This window comes from Meriones unguiculatus, chromosome 15, assembly GCF_030254825.1.
Source record: "Meriones unguiculatus strain TT.TT164.6M chromosome 15, Bangor_MerUng_6.1, whole genome shotgun sequence".
Taxonomy (NCBI): Eukaryota; Metazoa; Chordata; class Mammalia; order Rodentia; family Muridae; genus Meriones; species Meriones unguiculatus.
Genome location: NC_083362.1, coordinates 43,476,749 through 43,493,855, shown reverse-complemented (window position 1 = coordinate 43,493,855; position 17,107 = coordinate 43,476,749). Strand labels below are relative to the sequence as shown.

At 44.3% G+C, this 17,107-nt stretch overlaps 1 protein-coding gene across 1 annotated transcript in view; it reads left to right on the top strand.

Moving 5' to 3' along the window:
- Rftn2 (raftlin family member 2) overlaps nucleotides 1-17,107 on the top strand; it is a 52,872-nt gene that overhangs the window by 6,780 nt on the left and 28,985 nt on the right. Inside the window, exons 2-5 of the mRNA XM_021642335.2 lie at nucleotides 4,894-5,077; nucleotides 8,343-8,457; nucleotides 12,697-12,976; nucleotides 14,634-14,843. Coding sequence (XP_021498010.1) covers nucleotides 4,894-5,077; nucleotides 8,343-8,457; nucleotides 12,697-12,976; nucleotides 14,634-14,843 — 789 coding nt within the window. The remainder of the gene's footprint in view (nucleotides 1-4,893; nucleotides 5,078-8,342; nucleotides 8,458-12,696; nucleotides 12,977-14,633; nucleotides 14,844-17,107) is intronic.

Below are 17,107 nucleotides of genomic sequence, written 5' to 3'. Positions count from 1 at the left end.
AGGTGGCACTGGATCCCAGCACTCAGGAGCCTGATACAAGATAATTGGCCCCATGTTCAAGACCATTGAACACTGCCATCGTGTTACTTCATTTAACTATACTGACTGACTTCAGCAGTGGCCAGTTCCATTAAAAAACAAAGGTTGAAATGTTATTTACGTAGTAGCCTGTTTCTCAATTACTTAAAAACCTCTCACAAGTAGAATAAATCAGGTAATCCTCTTAACAGCCACAATTACTTAACAATCAAGAATGGTTTAAACCCTTTGGGGGAGGTCTAACAATCCTTTTACAGGGGTCACGTATCAGACATCCTGTATATCATATATTTGGATTACTATTCATAACAGTAACTAAATTACAGTTATGAAGCAGCAATGAAAATAATGTTCCGGTTGGGGTTCACCACAGCATGAGAAACTGTTAAAGGACCGCAGCATTAGGAAGGCTGAGAAGCACAAATCTTCAACGACCGTGGTTCAGATCAGTGAAGTTTGTTTTTTGGTTTTTGGTTTTGTTGTTTTTTGTTTTTTGTTTTTGTTTTTGTTTTTTTGGGGGGGGGTTGTTTTGAGCTTGAGTGTCCCGGTTGCCACATCTTTCTGCCTGGTTTCCAGCTCAGCCTTGGAATTTACCAACAACTTAAATCAGTTCTCTAACCTCTCTTGAGTTTGCTGATCAGACAGTAATACCCACCTTGCAGGGTCTGAAGGGATCAAAATTGGATGTGACCTGTTCACATGGGACTCAGCACTTGTTGGGATTCCTTGCTTATTACTCTGTTCTACACTTGTCAGAATATGTGGGTCACCAGGCCATTCCCCTTTAAAAATGTGGTAAAGCGGAGTTTGCACATTTTGTTTTTACCTAAGAAAACAGTTTTAGATACATTTCAAGCCGACACAAGCCAATAATACAATGCAATACAAGCCAGTCTTCAGAGGTGAATTTGTGGAAACAAACACACGTGGTCTGTGTTGCTTTCATAAGACTGTGTCGCCAGAGAAAAACCTCCAGTGTTTAACGAGTGCTCAGATTTATGGTGGAATGTGACTTTCTGTATCTTTTTAGAAATTTGGGTTTTTTAAGCCTCATGCTACAGCCCAGCCAGTTGTGAAGCTGACTTGGGTAACACAGGCTGCTTTAGAACTTGCCCTGTTCCTCCTGCTTGAGGCTCCCAAATGTAGGGAGGACAAACGAGAGGCCCCATGTCCACTGACTGGCATTTAAAGGTTCAGTCTTTGAAGCTCTTAGTGAAGGCGCATGCAAAACATCAGTGGATATTTTATTTAAAAGCTTTAAGAATAAGGAAAATTCTCTTCAACCCTCAACATGCTTTAATTGTAGTGATAAAAATTCACTTAGCATTTGTATAGTTTTCTAAGCAATTACGGACTGCTCCTTTCAGACGCCTCACAAAAGCCCTATAAGACACAGCGACGCTTTTTTTACAGACCGTGTAGCATTAACTTACTAGTAGCCAGCCACACCCACCAAGGCTACAAACCCCGTTTGTTCCTTCTTCCAAAGAACTTGTGTGGCACTCAGGCCAGCTTACAGCTGCCGCTCGCTGCCCGTGCTTGCAGTCTACCCTCAACAGCCCCTACGTCCCCCTTAATTTCCTGTGTTGAAAGGGTAAGCGGGCCTCTGATATTACTGCCCTACGCAAGCACATCAAATCAAAGGCTTGGCCTCAAAGGCTGGGGCTGTCTGAGATACATAATCACCCACTCTCTGAGTGTGGTTGGAACGTTCTTGCTGAGTGTGTTCTCTGCCCTCCTCATCAGTAGGAACAAGTAGGTCTGAATACCAGACAATTGTCAACACAGTGAAACATTCAGATGATTAAGAACAACTTGGAAAGAAATGGGTTTATTTCGGTTATGATCTACCATTGTAGGGAGTCACAGCAGGAGTTCAGAGCAAGAGCTTAAAGCAGAAACTGTGGAGGAAGAAATGCTTGCTGTCTTGCTCTCCCTCACACGCTCTGCCAGCTTTCTTATAGTGAAGGCCCGCCTGCCAAGGGATGCTGCTGCCTGCAGTGGGCGGGGCCCTTCTGCACGCGCTAACAACCAAGACAGCCCCCAGATGTGTTCACAGGCCACTCTGCACACGCTAACAACCAAGACAGCCCCACACGCATTCACAGTGCCATACAGGCAGCTCGTCAACTGAGCTGTCCTCTTCCCTGGCATGTCAGGTTGACAACCATCATGCTTCAGCCTAGGATGGCTTCAACTCTCCGCCTTCCTGACCCAGCCTCCCAAATGCTGGCACTGCAGGCACATGTCACCACTTTCGGCAGAAGGTATTCTTTTCTTAATACTCATTTATTTTTATTTTATGTGTATGAGTGTTTTGCAGGCATGTATGCCTGTGCACATGTGTGCAGTACCCAAGGAGGCAAGAAGAGGGCGTCAGATAATATGGACCTAGAGTTACATGGATGTGAGCTGCCGTGTAGATGCTAGGAAACTAACCCAGGTCCTCTGGAAGATCAGCCAGTGCTCTGAACTGCTGGCACATCTCTCCAGCCCATAAATGATTCTTTGAGTTTGGTAAAACTTTCTCCCAAATGTCTCTCCATATTTCACTCTAAAATGAAGCCAATTAAACCATTTATCTTATTACTTTTTACTCCGTTTGCAATATGGCTTTCTTTGTGTGATATAATTAATATATTGTGGGGGCCTCATGCCTTCTCAAAAGAACATGACTTTAGTTAATAAACTGTAACTAAAATTTAAAAAAATTAAAATTTTTAAAAAAAGAACATGACTTTATGCTCTGGATCCTCACAATGTTATTCTCTTTTTAAGAATAGTTTATTTTTTATTTTATGTGCATGGGTGTTTTGTCTGCGTGAGGATGTTGCATCCCCTGGAACTGGAGTTACAGACGGTTGTGAGCTGCCGTGTGGATGCTGGGAATTGAAGCCAGGTCTTCTGGAAGAGCAGCTCTTTACTGCTGGGCCCTCTCTCCAGCCCCTCACAGTGTTCTTGACACCCTCACTTTCATGATCAAGGCAACGAAAGGCAGTTCTCCAGCACTGCCTGGATGGTGCCGCTTCACCTGTCAGTACTAACCAACTGCTTATTATTTCCCCAAACCAGTACTGATTGGTTTTCCATCTTTGCACAGTAACTTTACATCTTTATTGTTGTAATGAACAGTAATTTTGTCTAACATAATGACCTAAGGAACATGTGAGGGACAGAAAGATGTGATGGGATTCTTGCCCTTAAGGAATTCCCAGCTGAACAGCCCAGACAAGCATATAAACAATAACTACAGCACAGCAGATACAACACAGCAGAGGAAGGGGTAATGAACTCGGGGTTGGGGATGGGAAAAGGGATGACGGCTTCCTGGGGTAAAACTGTCCAGAACCCCAAGCTGTTACATGTCAGAGTGAGGTCTGTAAGTGCAAGGCTGACAAGAGGACCGGAGATTCTGCGTGTCATGCTAACTTTTCCACTTCCCGGCCCAAGCCATGTCATCCATTAAATGGCTGTAATTTTCTTTCAAATGTTGTACCATCAGCACATAGTTCTAAAGATTAGTTTACATTATATTTTATTCCATAGTCCTAAGAAAAGTTTCACACGATTGTGTAGTTTTTCAGATGCTTTGTTTTAAAGTGAGGGTTTGTAGAACAAATGTTAAAAAAAAAAAAAAAAAGAGTAAAGTCAAATGAATAACAAAATGCTCGCCACACAGACAGACAGGGCTGGGTGTTTACATGGAGACCAGATGTTTCTTCAAAGTTCAGGACTGTCCTCTTTGTTTTCATTTCTATTCATAATGATGAAGGAAATGTATTAGATGTAGGATATTAGTTTAAATCCAAAAAGGGATAAAAATGGAAGGAAATGGATTCATGCTGGCATAGCTCTCTGTGGAGCACTTGGTTTTCATGTGAGAGCTGGCGTGAGTGCTCACTGCCATGGAACTGTTCCACCACGTGAGTGTTAGTGTGAGGGTGCACGAGCTTCCCCTGACCCTCCTTCCTCATCTGCTTCTTAACCTTCTTCCTGTGCTCAGTCAATCCGCAACAGCTCCGTGCGGGCCCCTGCCGGCCTCTGCCAAGCCAGGCCAGCCCATACCTGGAGTCAATTTCCTGTGCTTTCTTACTCAAAAGATAACCAGTCCAGGTCTATTTCTGCTTGTTAATCCTTAATTGCCTTCCATGTGAGATAAATATTACAGAAAATGAAGCTATTTGAATTAATATTTCTAGAACGTTGAGGACGTTTTCTCCAATTGCGAAGCAATTTCCCTGTTTCTCTTCATTTGGACACAAGTGCGTTCCTGGAGAGCCTGAGTCCTCCTGGAGGGACGCTTCGATTGCATGGCAGTTTTGCTTTTACGTTTCATCTACATCTTGTTCTTCTCTTTTCTTTGATAATTTCTGTCTAGCAAGTACAATTTCGTACCTTTATAGTATTTAAACTTACATTGGCTGCATTTTTAAGAATCTTATCTTGCTCACTCAATAAAAACTATTGGCTTTTAATTTTTTTTTTTGATGTGTGTCTTTGATATCATTTAAGGGCGAAATAGTCACTTAAATAAAATCCTAAGTAGTAAAGCTCTTTTGTTGGAAAAGGAACTTGTAAGTCATTCTCATTCTGCTTTAAGGCTGACAACAATATTTCTCTGAGTTGGGTAAATCATCTGTACTGTGGCCCGGGATCATCCACAGTCATAACACCGTGAAGCCAACCCATCTCACCTCAAGTAGGAAATACGTAATACCTGTTAGTGTGGCGTCCTCGAAATTAGGCTGTCTCTCCTATTCACGGATGTTATCACGTGTAGATAGAAATAAACTAGAATTCAGCATTACCAATATGAACCACTATGAACATTTCTCTTCATTCTTGGTATTTCAGCTTCAACAAACCCAGAAGTCATCGAGATAAATTCAGTTCTGGATATAGTTGCCAAAGTGGAAGACTATTATCTCAAGGGCTTTGTTGTTGGGGCCATTCACCCAGTTATCCAGCCTGTGGGGCAGCGAAAACACCTCCCAGCAAGTCACCTCTACAGAGCGGTGCTGTCGCGCCGGAAATTAAGGTAAGCTCGGTGCTTGAGAGAAGTCACCTCTCAGGCTGTTGAGAGTGACGGTTTTCTTTTTCTTTTTTCTTCTTTTTAATTTTTTTTATTTTTATCATTTATTCACTTTGTATCCCAGCTGTGGCCCCTTCCTTTGTCCCCTCCCAATCCCACCGATCCTCCCTTTTCTCCCCCTATTCCCCTTCCCTAGGGGAGGTCCTCTTCCCCTTCCCTCTGACCCTAGCTTATCAGGTCTCATCAGGACTGGCTTCTTTGTCGTCTTCTGTTGCCTGGTAAAGCTGCTCCCCTAAACAGTCCCTGTTCCCCTTAACTAGGGACCCCACTTGGAGACTGAGTCTGTGGGCTACATCTGAGCCAGGGTTTTAGGCCCTCTCCATGCATTGTCCTTGATTAATGGTTTTCTTTAATCAACTTTTTGTTTATTACTGCTGCTGCTGTTGTTGTTGAGACAGGGTTTCTTTGTGTAGCTCTGGCTGTCCTGGACTCTCTTTGTAGACCAGCTGGCCTTGAGCTCACAGAAATCTGCCTGCCTCTGCCTCCCACAATGCTGGGATCATAGCTGTGCGCCACCGCCACCACCATCACCACCACCACCTAGGTGGGTTTTCTTTAACCTAAAAGAAAAGATGTTGAAAGAGTAATGGGGTATAAAGGATAATGGGGGATTAATTCAAGGAACACTTTTTGCAGTTGAAACTGCATTGGAATAAGGAAATTCACATCTTTAAAACTCCTGACGAAGCCAAGTGGGGTGTACGCATGTAAGCGCAGCACTCAGGAGGACGGGTAAGGCATGTGCACCTCAACCCCGGCACTGGGGTGGGCTACTTAGGAAGCCTCTAGCACAAAAGAAGAGAACCAAAACAACAGTCCCCACACCCCCAGTCATTGTCTTTGCTCTTCGGAGGCAAATAAATAGGTACTAAGTGAGGAGGACATCAGTGAGCAAAGGGAAACAGACCCAAGAAACCCCTGTAAAGCTGGGCGAGGTAGTAACTCCTGTGGAAACATCAGAAGATAAGGAGCAACAGTTAGCCTGACCATTCTGACCAAATCAGGCAGCCCCTCTCACGGAGTTCTTCCAGCTACCCATGCTCTTGCGGCCGCTGAAAGTAGCCCACATCCTAAACCTTTCATGGCAGAGAGAACTACCACGCCAAGTACTCATAAATTAGATAGACATATTGACGACGTTTTTCCTAAATACGATGGAGGTGGGCGATTCCTGGGAGTGAACCTAGACTTTTCACGTGCAAAACAGGGCCTTAAGGCTCCCCCGTTGTGGGATGAGCACAACGCTGGTGCCAGGCCCTGGGTGGGTGTGAGTCTTACACCACAAGAAAACAAATGTCTTGGTTACTGTTCTCTTGCTTTGAAGAGACATGGTGACCAAAGCAACTCTTGAAAAAAGAAACTGTTTAATTGAGGGGTTATTTACAGTCTTAGAGGTTAGTCCATTGTCCTCGTGGCAGAACCCATGTAGTCCTGGTGCCGGAGCAGTAGCTGAGAGCTTTACATCCTGGTCTGCAGGCTGGAAGCAGAAAAGGAACCGCTGTGCCTAGGGTGGGCTTTTGAAGTGTCGACGCCCACATGCGGTGACACCAAAGACACGCCTCCTGATCCTTCCTAGTTGATCAGCTGAGGGCTAAGCATGCAAATATATGAGCCTGTGAGGGCTCTGATCCAAACCACCGCAGCTGCTGTGCCTCTCTCTAATGAAGAATGAAGATGGCCATACTATGGCCTCAGTTTAATGTATTAAGAAGTTTTGCACCACTCTTGATCTGTATCAGAACTGTCTTAGGGCCTTCTGGCTGGGAAGAGGTACAGTGAGTAAAGGCACTAAAAAAGCCAGGTAGCTTGAGTTCAGTCCCAGGACACACATAGATGGAAGGAGAAAGAGCCAGCTGCAGAGTTGCTCTCTGACCCGAGTCCCCCCCCAACATGCACTCACACTCATACATACTCACAATAATATATTGTTTTATCTCAAAAACTGTGTTTCCTCTTCACAATGGTGGATGAACGGCACTAGCAATGTAAAGGCTAAAGAAAAACATTCTAAGAGGGAAATGAGAAAAGGAGAAAATTGCCAAGGGAAGGAAGAAGGGTGGGGGGGGAGTCTTTAAAACTTCCAGACCGACTGGGGATGCAGCTCAAATGGCAGAGCGCTCGCCTGACATGCAGGAAACCCTGAGCTCATTTTCTGGTTCCACATAAATCAGATATGGGGTAACACACCTGTCACCCCAGCATCCAGGAGGATCAAAGACAAGGTCATTCTCCTCTACGTATCAAGTTTGAGGCCTGCCTAAGAGACACAAGAACTTATCTAAGTTTAAAAAAAAAAAAAAAAAAAAAGGCCAGGTGGTGGGGGCACACACCTCTAGTCCCAGCGCTCAGGAGGCAGAGACCAGCCTGGTCTACAAGTTCCAGGACAGCCAGGGCTACACAGAGAAACTCTGCTTGGGGGGAGGGGGAGAGCAAAAAGTTTTGGAGGTTTTGTTGTTGACTGTATCAAATCCATGACCTTGCACATTCTAGGCGGGCACTGTACCACTGAGCCATGTATCCCCTTCAGTCTTGGTTATAAGCAAGTTATAGCAGCAACTACCTGCTACTCAGTAATTACCTGTGCATACAAACAGACACACACAGAGACACACACACACCGTCAAACACACTCACATACACACAGTCGTGTGTGCACACACGCTCAAGCACACACACGCACAAGTGTGTATGGACTTCAGCCTTTACTAGAATATAAATGTTTCAAGTTCAAGCACTGCTAAGCACTTGACATTTTTACACAGTAGTAATGCTTATTACTGACTACAAATTCCATCAACTGTGTATAAACTGCCTTTCCCGCTTTTAGTGTCAAATAGGCTTAACAGTGTCTAAAGTCTGGCAGAAGTGAGAGATCAGTAAAGAAAAGGGGGGAAAGATAGACATGCTTGTTGCATTCGGATAGGATCAGTTTTGTTTTGTTTTTTTTTTAACTTGTGCTTCTGTTCAACAACAAAGTCTCATTCATTCGTGTTAAGCTGGGAATTCAATCGCTGGAAGTTTGAATTAAGGCAATGTAAGTTAACAGAAATTGCTGTGTGTGTGTGTGTGTGTGTGTGTGTGTGGCATTCTGTTAGAGAAATGTCACGATCGAGATAGCACAGTGATAGCTTGTGGGTTGCTCGTGGTTTCCGTGGGGACACAGCTGGAGAGCAGCAGTGTGCCTCTGAGCATGCCCGTGTTCTCCTCGCAGCCCCAAGCATTCGGCAGCACCAGCTGGACAGAGGCGTGCAAGACTTGTGATGGAGGAGTGTCCACCTGCTTACGAGACACAAGCAAACGACGCGGCGAAGGAACTCATCGAAAAGGTACTGGCTGTGCATTCCTCATGGTACGCTAAGCAGTGATTTCCTTTCTTACCTGAAACTATAGGAAACCCAGGCACGGTATCCCGGGCCTGTAATCCTGGCACTGCTCAAGGGAGGACCTCAGCTATATAGTGAGTTCAAAGCCAGCCTGAACTGCACAGTGAATTCCAGGCAGCCTGAGAGTAGGACCCAAAAGATTAGGAGAGCAGTGATTGACTTACTGTACAGATTTTCAAACTGTAAAGTATGTGAGCGAAACTGTACAGAGTCTAACTCTGTGTAGCTAGAGTTCTCTGGAGGGGTCGTCAGGTTGGACTGAGTAGGTCAGCTATGACTACCTTCAAGGTGAGGCTGTTTCCTACCCAGTAGCTGCTCCTCCCCAAGACCAGACTCCTCAGCAGTCCCAGTTGAATGCTCAAGTCCTGGAAGATTCTGGAAACCCACCGGCCTTGTGTGCCCTTCGGAAGGTTGAAGAAGCTGGGTTTAAACGTCAGCCAAAACTAGCCGCCGCAGGATGCTGCCAGCACAAACGAACTCAGCAGCACATGACGGCAAGGGAGAAAAAGCCTCGTGTCTCATTTCCTTTTATCTGGGCTGCCACCAGAAGCAGCGTCCACACTGACGCTGGGTCGCCCCACTTGAGTTAAGCTGAGCAAGAAAATTCCTCAGAGGCGTGCCCGTCAGCTTGCCTGTTAATTGATTCCAGGCCCTGTCAGACTAACGTCAGAGGTTAGCCATCACAAAAACCTAAGACCCAGGAAGACAGAATAGGGCCAGCAGAAATTTCAGCTGCATGTAACAAGTGTAATGACAAATGTAGCAATAGGAAGTGTGAGAATGACTGCAACTTAGTCAGTGCTTGGGGGAGAAGGCAATTGTTCCCGTGGGGAATAGATTCCAAAAGTTTCAGGTGAGACAAAGAGTTAAAAGCTTTCTTTAAATATGAAAAAGAAAATCTGAAAGAAAACAAAAAAGGAAACATTTAATTGTGAATGGAGGTGTTGGCATAAAAAATTATGCTTTTTTTTATAAAATTAACTTAAAAAGAGAACAAGGGAAAATTTACAATTAATGTATACCTTCGAAGATGCATAAATAAAAGGAGTTGAACACTAAATGTAAATTGACTAAACCAAGAAAAAAACATATATCATAATTTTATAAATATTCTAAATTGTTTTTAGTCACACTGGCATTCTCATAAGTTCTTAGCTTCTATTTGTTTTGTTGTGTGGTTTTGTTTGTTTTGTTTTTGAAACGGTCTTTCATTATGTAGCCTTGGCTGCCTGGAACTCTCAGTGTAGAGCAGTGGTCGTCAGCCTTCCTAATGCTGTGACCCTTTAATACAGTTCCTCCTGTTGTGGTGATCCTGAACCATAAAATTATTTTTGTTGCTACTTCATAACTGTAATTTTGCTACTGCTATAAATCATATTGTAAATACTTTTACAGATAGAGGTTTGCCGAAGCAGTCTCACACATTGAGAACCACTGATGGTGGACCAAACTGGCCCTGAACTCCTAGAGAGCAATCGGCAAGCTCTGCCTCCTGGGTGCTGGGATTAAATCTTATAGCACCACACCCAGCTAGCCTTTATTGAATATATAGAGTCAAGGATCCAAGGCACTTTCTTTGAGGTAAAAAAAAAAAAAAAAAGTTTGATAGAGTGAGACATGCAGGCTCACATCTGCAGTGAACAGTGTGGGATGTAATTTCAGCATGTAGGGGGCTGAGGCTGAGAGAGCCTGAGCTCCAGACCAACCTGGGATGCAAGGAAAAGAGAAGAAGAAAGTGAAGTTTGTTTCTGTTGCTGCTTTCAAGTGTGAATAGCCAATCGGAGAAGCACCTGCGGTTTGTGTCTGGCCACTAAGAGCTGCTAATGACCGTCCCCATTTAGGTACAAAGTTTCCATTCAACCGCTGGCAGGAAAACTCCAGGTTTTAAAAAGTACACATACCATCTACTGCTGGGTAATTTCTTTTTCTGAGAATAAATCCACTCCAGACAGCTCCTTTTGAAAACAAAAAAACTAATTGAGTCTTGATAGATGGCTATCAGAGCGCTTGTTATGAATCTAACTTCCTGGCCACAGCTAAACACCTGCTCACCAGGAAAGCACTGTTGTTTCAGCAATTAGAGTAACGGGATTCTTCTCCAAGTGAGACACTTCAGAAGCATACATGTGGACAAGAGCCACTGGCGAATGCCAAATATTTTTTTTTTTTTTTGAACAGCACCTTTGTGTGAAGACTTGTTGAACAGCTAATTTTCAAGTCAAACTTGAGCGATATATTAATGTCTCCTCTATTTTTAGTTTGTTTCCTTGTTTGTGGTACTGAGGATTGAACGCTCATGCCACATTCCTGCTGGCGTTCTGCTTGGAGATCCCCACCCTTGACCATTCTATTTTTACTACTCGGTTTGCATTTTTTTTCTCTTGGGTCTTAAAACACTGCATTTAAACATATCAGTCCTCCCAGGCTGACAAGGCAGCCCAGTAGGAAAGGCAGAGCTACCGAAGCTGACGACCTGAGTTCAGTCTCCGGGACTCACATGACAGAAGAAGAGGACTAACTCTACTAGTTGTCCCCTGACCACTACATATACATCACACGCAAGTACCCAGGTGCACACAGGAGCACACACACAAGCAAATAAATAAACACAGGTAATTAAAATATGCATCCTCCAAGTTAGAATGAAAAGGACATCAATATGTTTGTTCACAGATTTTTCAGGAAGAAAAAAAAAATATCTGTGATAGTAAGAAAAATGTACTTGAATGCCCCACTGGAACCAGTGCCTAGAGAGGACACTGGCCTTTCACTTAGAGAATGCCAAGCCCTCTCACACCTCACACCTCCTTCTTGTCTCCCAGGACACCTGGGAGAGGGAAACTGTGTGGTTATGTCCAAGTATCCTACACAGCATTAACTCTAAGAATATAACTCTTAAGAGGAATGAGGCCAGGGCTGGCCATAGTCCAGAGCTCTGGCTCCTGGCACCTTCCATCGCCCAAGTTGGCTCCCAGTGGCCCCTTTGATTGTACTGTTCTTCATTTTCTTCAGTTCTTCCTGACTTTGAAAATTCCACTTCATCTTATCAGTGTTTCCATCTTCAACCTCCATCATAACTCTCTCCAGAATAACATTTAAAACTTTTAGTTTATACGTTTAAAACAGTGACCATGAAAACCCAACACTGCTGAGCCAGGCCTGGTGGTGCTCAACTTTAGTCCCAGCACTCAAGAGACAGAAGCAGGCAGACCTCGGAGTTCGAGCCCAGCACGGTCTACGGGGCAAAGTCCAGGCTAGCCAGGGCTACACAGAGAAACCCTGTTTCCAAAAACAAACAGACAAACAAAAACACTTCTACTGCCTTTTCACTTATTTAATGAGTGTTTACAGTGCACCCATGACACGATGCAATACAGAGACGGAGAAGACACAGCTCTTGCAGTAGGAAGTATTGCCTTCTGAACACAGGAGAAGAAGGGTCTCAAACAGAGCGGGAAAGAGCCTTAAGTCTTAGGCACTGTGTGCTTTTCGAGAAAATGAGATGACACTCTCACAAGGACGTGAACAGAAACAGCACCGGGCATGAAATCACCACTGCGAAGATCCCAGATCATCTCACTAACTTCATGGCGCGGGCCGCAGAGCTTATTTCTTCACTGACTGTCAGGATCAAATCCAGTCCTGAGTACGTGGCCCAGGCCAGAGGCAGCCTTCATGCATTAGCACATTGGCAAGCTTCAGGACAGCTGCCATGAACTGGACTCATGTTTTACATATGCATGTTTATAAGAACAGATCTCTTAACATCTTTGTTAACATTAAATAGTGCGGTGTGTATTTTGTTTTTTAATTAATGTCTTCTTTAATAGTGAGGTTGTGTTTGTTTTAGTTATTTTGGGAGTATTCTGGAATAATCTTTAATTTTGATCCAATTGGAAAGATCATTGTTAATAGTCTCCAAAAATCATGCTGTAAAATTACTACTTCTTGCCAAATGTGGCAGAATTTGAGAGAAAAATACGGTCCCATTTTGATCATTTCTAAAGCAGATGAGTTCTGTGTGACAAGTCACGCTCACGCTGAGACATGATCTTTAGGGGTCCTCAGCTGTCTCACTATCCAGTTTTTTGTAGGTTCTAGCAACCTCCTTGAGAACTGAAGGTCAGTTGTCTGGGTTGAACATGGGCTTTACCTTGGTCCTGCCATCTCTTCACACCGCAGATTAATGCTGCTGCTAGAAGAGGAATGAAATTCGTTGGGTTCGTATCACAGTATTGCTTGCCCTCCAAGCACTGTAATGGAGCCAGCCACGATGGGGTTGCAGAGTCGGGGCTGCGCGTGAGACACAGCTCACAAGACAACTGCAAAAGCTGGAATGAGGGAGCCTTCAGCGGACACTGCTCTGAGAGTGGCGTGGAGGAGGAACCTCGGCATGAAAGCGGGCAGCACCCAGCAGAAGGAAATAGCAGCGCCGGCTGCTCTAAAGCAGAGTGGGGAGAAGGTGAGAACATGCATGAGTGTTTTCTTATGTGCCCCAAACTACGTGTTTATTTTAAAGACCTATAAGACAAAGGTAATGTCTGCAAGTTACGAGGACAATGAACTGATCTAAGCTTGCGGGCTTGTTTTGATTATAGCCTGAAATAAGGCAGGGCAATGTTTGGGGCATTAGTTCTCCCACTGGCCCTGCAAGCCAGTCACCCGACCCGCCTCTAAAATGAAGGAAGTGACTTGCCCAAGAAAGCAGCTTGGTTTACCACTGTCTGGTAAACAAGAGTGTGAGAATCTCAGTGCAGGGCCTTCCCCACTTCACCCATGCTTTTCACCTTTGAAATGAATGGACTGGCTTTGATCACCGCTGGAATATGACAATGGAACATCATGATGAGTCAGTTATTATAACAATAGTGCCCACAGCCAGAAATAACTGTAGACAATAGTTTTGTTCTTGTCTGTCAGGTCTCAAGTATTCCCAAGAAACTAAGAGTATTTGTTTTTGACTGTGTGAAAGTTTCCTGACATCTTTGCAGGAATGTTTTCTTGCAGGGACATCAAGGAAAATTCAAGACTGTAAACGGTAGAGTTAACGTGGGTTGTGGAGACAAAAGCGTCTATTGCTTTCTAAAAGGGGAAACTGCCGGACGCTCTCACAGGCCTATAAAGGGAAACAGCCCAGGGCCTGGCACTAGAGCTCTAGCAAGTTGACAGCTGCTCCCAGCCTTTGATCAGCACTGTCCTAGGAGGGTACCGTGGAGACTGGGCCTTGAGGTTCTGACATACATTTGTGTCCTGTGCATGGCAGAGACCCATTTGAGCATGATTCTCTAGAGGAAGAACCAGGAGATGCATGTGTAACGGTGTAACTGTTAAAGTGTTGTTGTTTTTAATTGGGGGAGTGGCAAAGGGGTTCTTTTTCTTTTTTTCCGTTTTTTGTTTTTTTTGTTTGTTTGTTTTTTAATAACTGAGGCCCAAACCTGAGACCTTGCTCTCACCAGGCAAGTTCCTGAATCCTCAGTCCCTGCTAAAGCATTTTTTTAAACAGTAAAATATTTAGCGTAAATAACTGTACATTTAAAAACTAAAAGCTTTTTGGGAGAACAATAAATACCAAATTCATTCTGACACTTATTTTTAGAGGCTGGAATCGGTGACTGTATATTGCTAGCCTCCACTGTGTCCATTGTCTTATTTCCGTGAAGAAATAATTCAAAGCCAGTGGGACACAGTGCTAAGAGTTGATTGAGCTGAGTTGGGGTGGGGAGGAGGAAGAAGCAGCTTAGTAAAGCACTGGCCCCGCAAACATCAAGCATTTGACGCCCAGTTCCCCATAGAAGGCATAGAAGCACATGCTCATAACCCCAGCGCTGGACAGGTAGACAAGATGGCCAGATCATGAGCTCCGAGTTCAGCTAGACCCCCAGCCCAAAACCTACCGTAGAGAAGGACACGCAACATCAGCCTCTGGCCTCTACGTGTGTGCGTATACCCAGGCGCAGAACACGAACATGGACACAGATGTACATATATTTTTTAATTAAGTGGTGAGCGTTTCTATTGTTTTCTATTTTTATTTGTGTGTTTTTAATGTCTCGTGGAGAACAAACTGTTGAAGAATTTCGAACAGTAAGATTGTTTTTCCCTTTTCCCTGAATGCTTAGTCCCAGATAACAAGCTGTACATGGTCTTCAATGCTTTTGACGAGGATGCAGCCTGCTGGACCTATCAGGAAGGCATCCTGTCCATGAAGGTGACACGGAAAGGAGCCGCCGTCAGCACGCTTGATGCCAACTGGCTAGAGTTAACGACATTTTATTATAAGCAAGGCTTGTCTTTAATTGACTCTCTTGTATGCTGGGAGACACCTAAAGGTGAGTTTTAGGTTAGTAACATATTTATATGTAAGTAATCTGGATTGTGCCAAAACTGCTGAAAATATTTTTACCTTTCAAATTCTGTGGCTATAAGGATGGGTATAATTCTTTAAAAAAGTAGTCCAGTCATTGCACAGATTTGTCGTTTTAATTTAAAAGCCTTGGCCGGTGAGATGACTGAGTAGGTAAAGGAAGCTGCAGCAGGGCCTCACAAGCTGAATTCAAACCGCAGGACTGAAGATAAGAGAAAAACCAAGGCCCCTAAGTTGGGCTCTGGCCTCCACATGGATGCAGAGGCATGCACGTGGCACACATGTGCCCATACACCTACAGCAAACACAGAGATAAGTAAAGTGTGTTTTTGTGGTTGTTATTTGGGTTTGGGTTTTGGCTTTTGGTTTTACGAGACAGAATTTCTCTGTGTAGTCCTGGCTGTCCTGGAACTAGCTCTTTAAACCAGGCTGGCCTTGAACTCACAGAGATCCATCAGCCTCTGCCTCCCAAATGCTGGGATTAAAGGCCTGCACCAACACTGCCTGGCTAATTTTTAAAATTTTTAAGAAACGTTTTACTATTTCTGGGCAGTGGCCAGCCAAGTATACATAGTAAGAGCCTGTTTTTAAAAAACTACTAAAACAAGCCTGGCCTGGTTGCATATACCTTTACTCCCAGCACTCAGGGGGCAGAAGGAAAAAGATCTCTGTAAGTTCAAGGCCAGCCTGGTCTACAGAGTGAGTTCCAGGATTGCCAGGGATACACATAAAAGCTGTCTTGGGAAAAAAAGAAGAAAGAAGGAAGAAAGAAGAGGAGAAGGAAGGAAGGAAGGAAGGAAGGAAGGAAGGAAGGAAGGAAGGAAGGAAGGGAAAGAAGGAAGGAAGGAAGGAAGGAAGGAAGGAAGGAAGGAAGGAAGGAAGGAAAGAAAGAAAGAAAGAAAGAAAGAAAGAAAGAAAGAAAGAAAGAAAGGAAAAAGCTTTACTATTCTTAAGAGTAAATGAAAGAACCATGCTGGTGTGGAATTGTAATGTCACATTTGCTAGTGCGTAGGAACCATCAGGAATGGACAGACACACCATGGGCGACCAGCCAGGAGAAATTTCCAAGTACAGTGTACAACAGCCCAGTCAGAAAATTCAATGCAGATTCATAGTTAATATCCACTTTGATATGGGTACAGTGTATATAGTTAGTCAGTTTCTGGCTCTTTCTGTAATTTGTGAAGAAAATAATTCAGAGATGTGGACCCATTCTTTTGTGTTTCTCTAATCTTGAGTTACAGTGTAGTACATAACCAGTCTTATCTATCACAAAAACAAAAAAAAGAGTTTCCCAAAAATGACTTTTAGAGAGATTAATGTTCAAATAAATGAAAGACAAGTCGTGGGCAGACTGGAGAGAATCTGTCCGAAAGGTGGGAGCTGGGTTTGCTGTGGCCTTTAAGCTCAGTGAGGTTGGAGCAAGGCGTGAAGGGGAAATCAGACAGAGTGTCCAGAGACCACTCTTTTCTAAATCAGACACAATGCCGCGAGACCACTCTGTTCTTAAAGCAGCCTTCTAGGGCCTTCCCTGAGCTCTGCAGATGACAGGATAGAACTTAGTGCGTCCAGGGTTCACGGTCCAGAAGACCCTTTTACCTAGAGCCCAAGGAGTGCCTGAGCCTGTAGAGATGCCTGGCACAGAGCAGGTGCTCAGCAAATACTCCCCAGGGTTTTCTGGTTACGGGAAATGTCTTCCGATTTGGTCTTCTTTGGAAATAACAAGGTTTAATGAAAAGAAAGAGGATTTTGGAACCCGATACACCAGGGTTGAAATTCTACTTTTCCTGACTAGCTCTGTGATTTGGGGAATTTGGGTGCTCTGGCAGGCTGTTTCCTGAAGGGGGTATGAAACTCTCTCTTAGCTGCCGGGAGGTATCAGTGAGGACAGGGCACATGAGGCACCCAACACAGAGGCGACACGGAGCTCATTTTCTGGGCGTCTTCCCTGCTGGCATGCATCATGCGCACTCTCATACTTCCAGTACGGATCATCTATTTGGAGACTGTTCTTGTGCTTCACAGTGTTTCTCCCCGTCTCTTCCTCTCCATCTTCTCTTTGCGGTGTCTAAGCCGGAGCCAGTTCTGGTTAGTGACAGACTGCCTAAGGAAAGCTATTCTTTGCAGTCTGTCTCGGGCATTCCTGCCTTGGGCCTGGCCTGGTGAAAACAAAATTAGCTACAGCAGCTGCTTAGCCAGGAACCGGGTGGGGCTTTAGTTCTTAGAGTC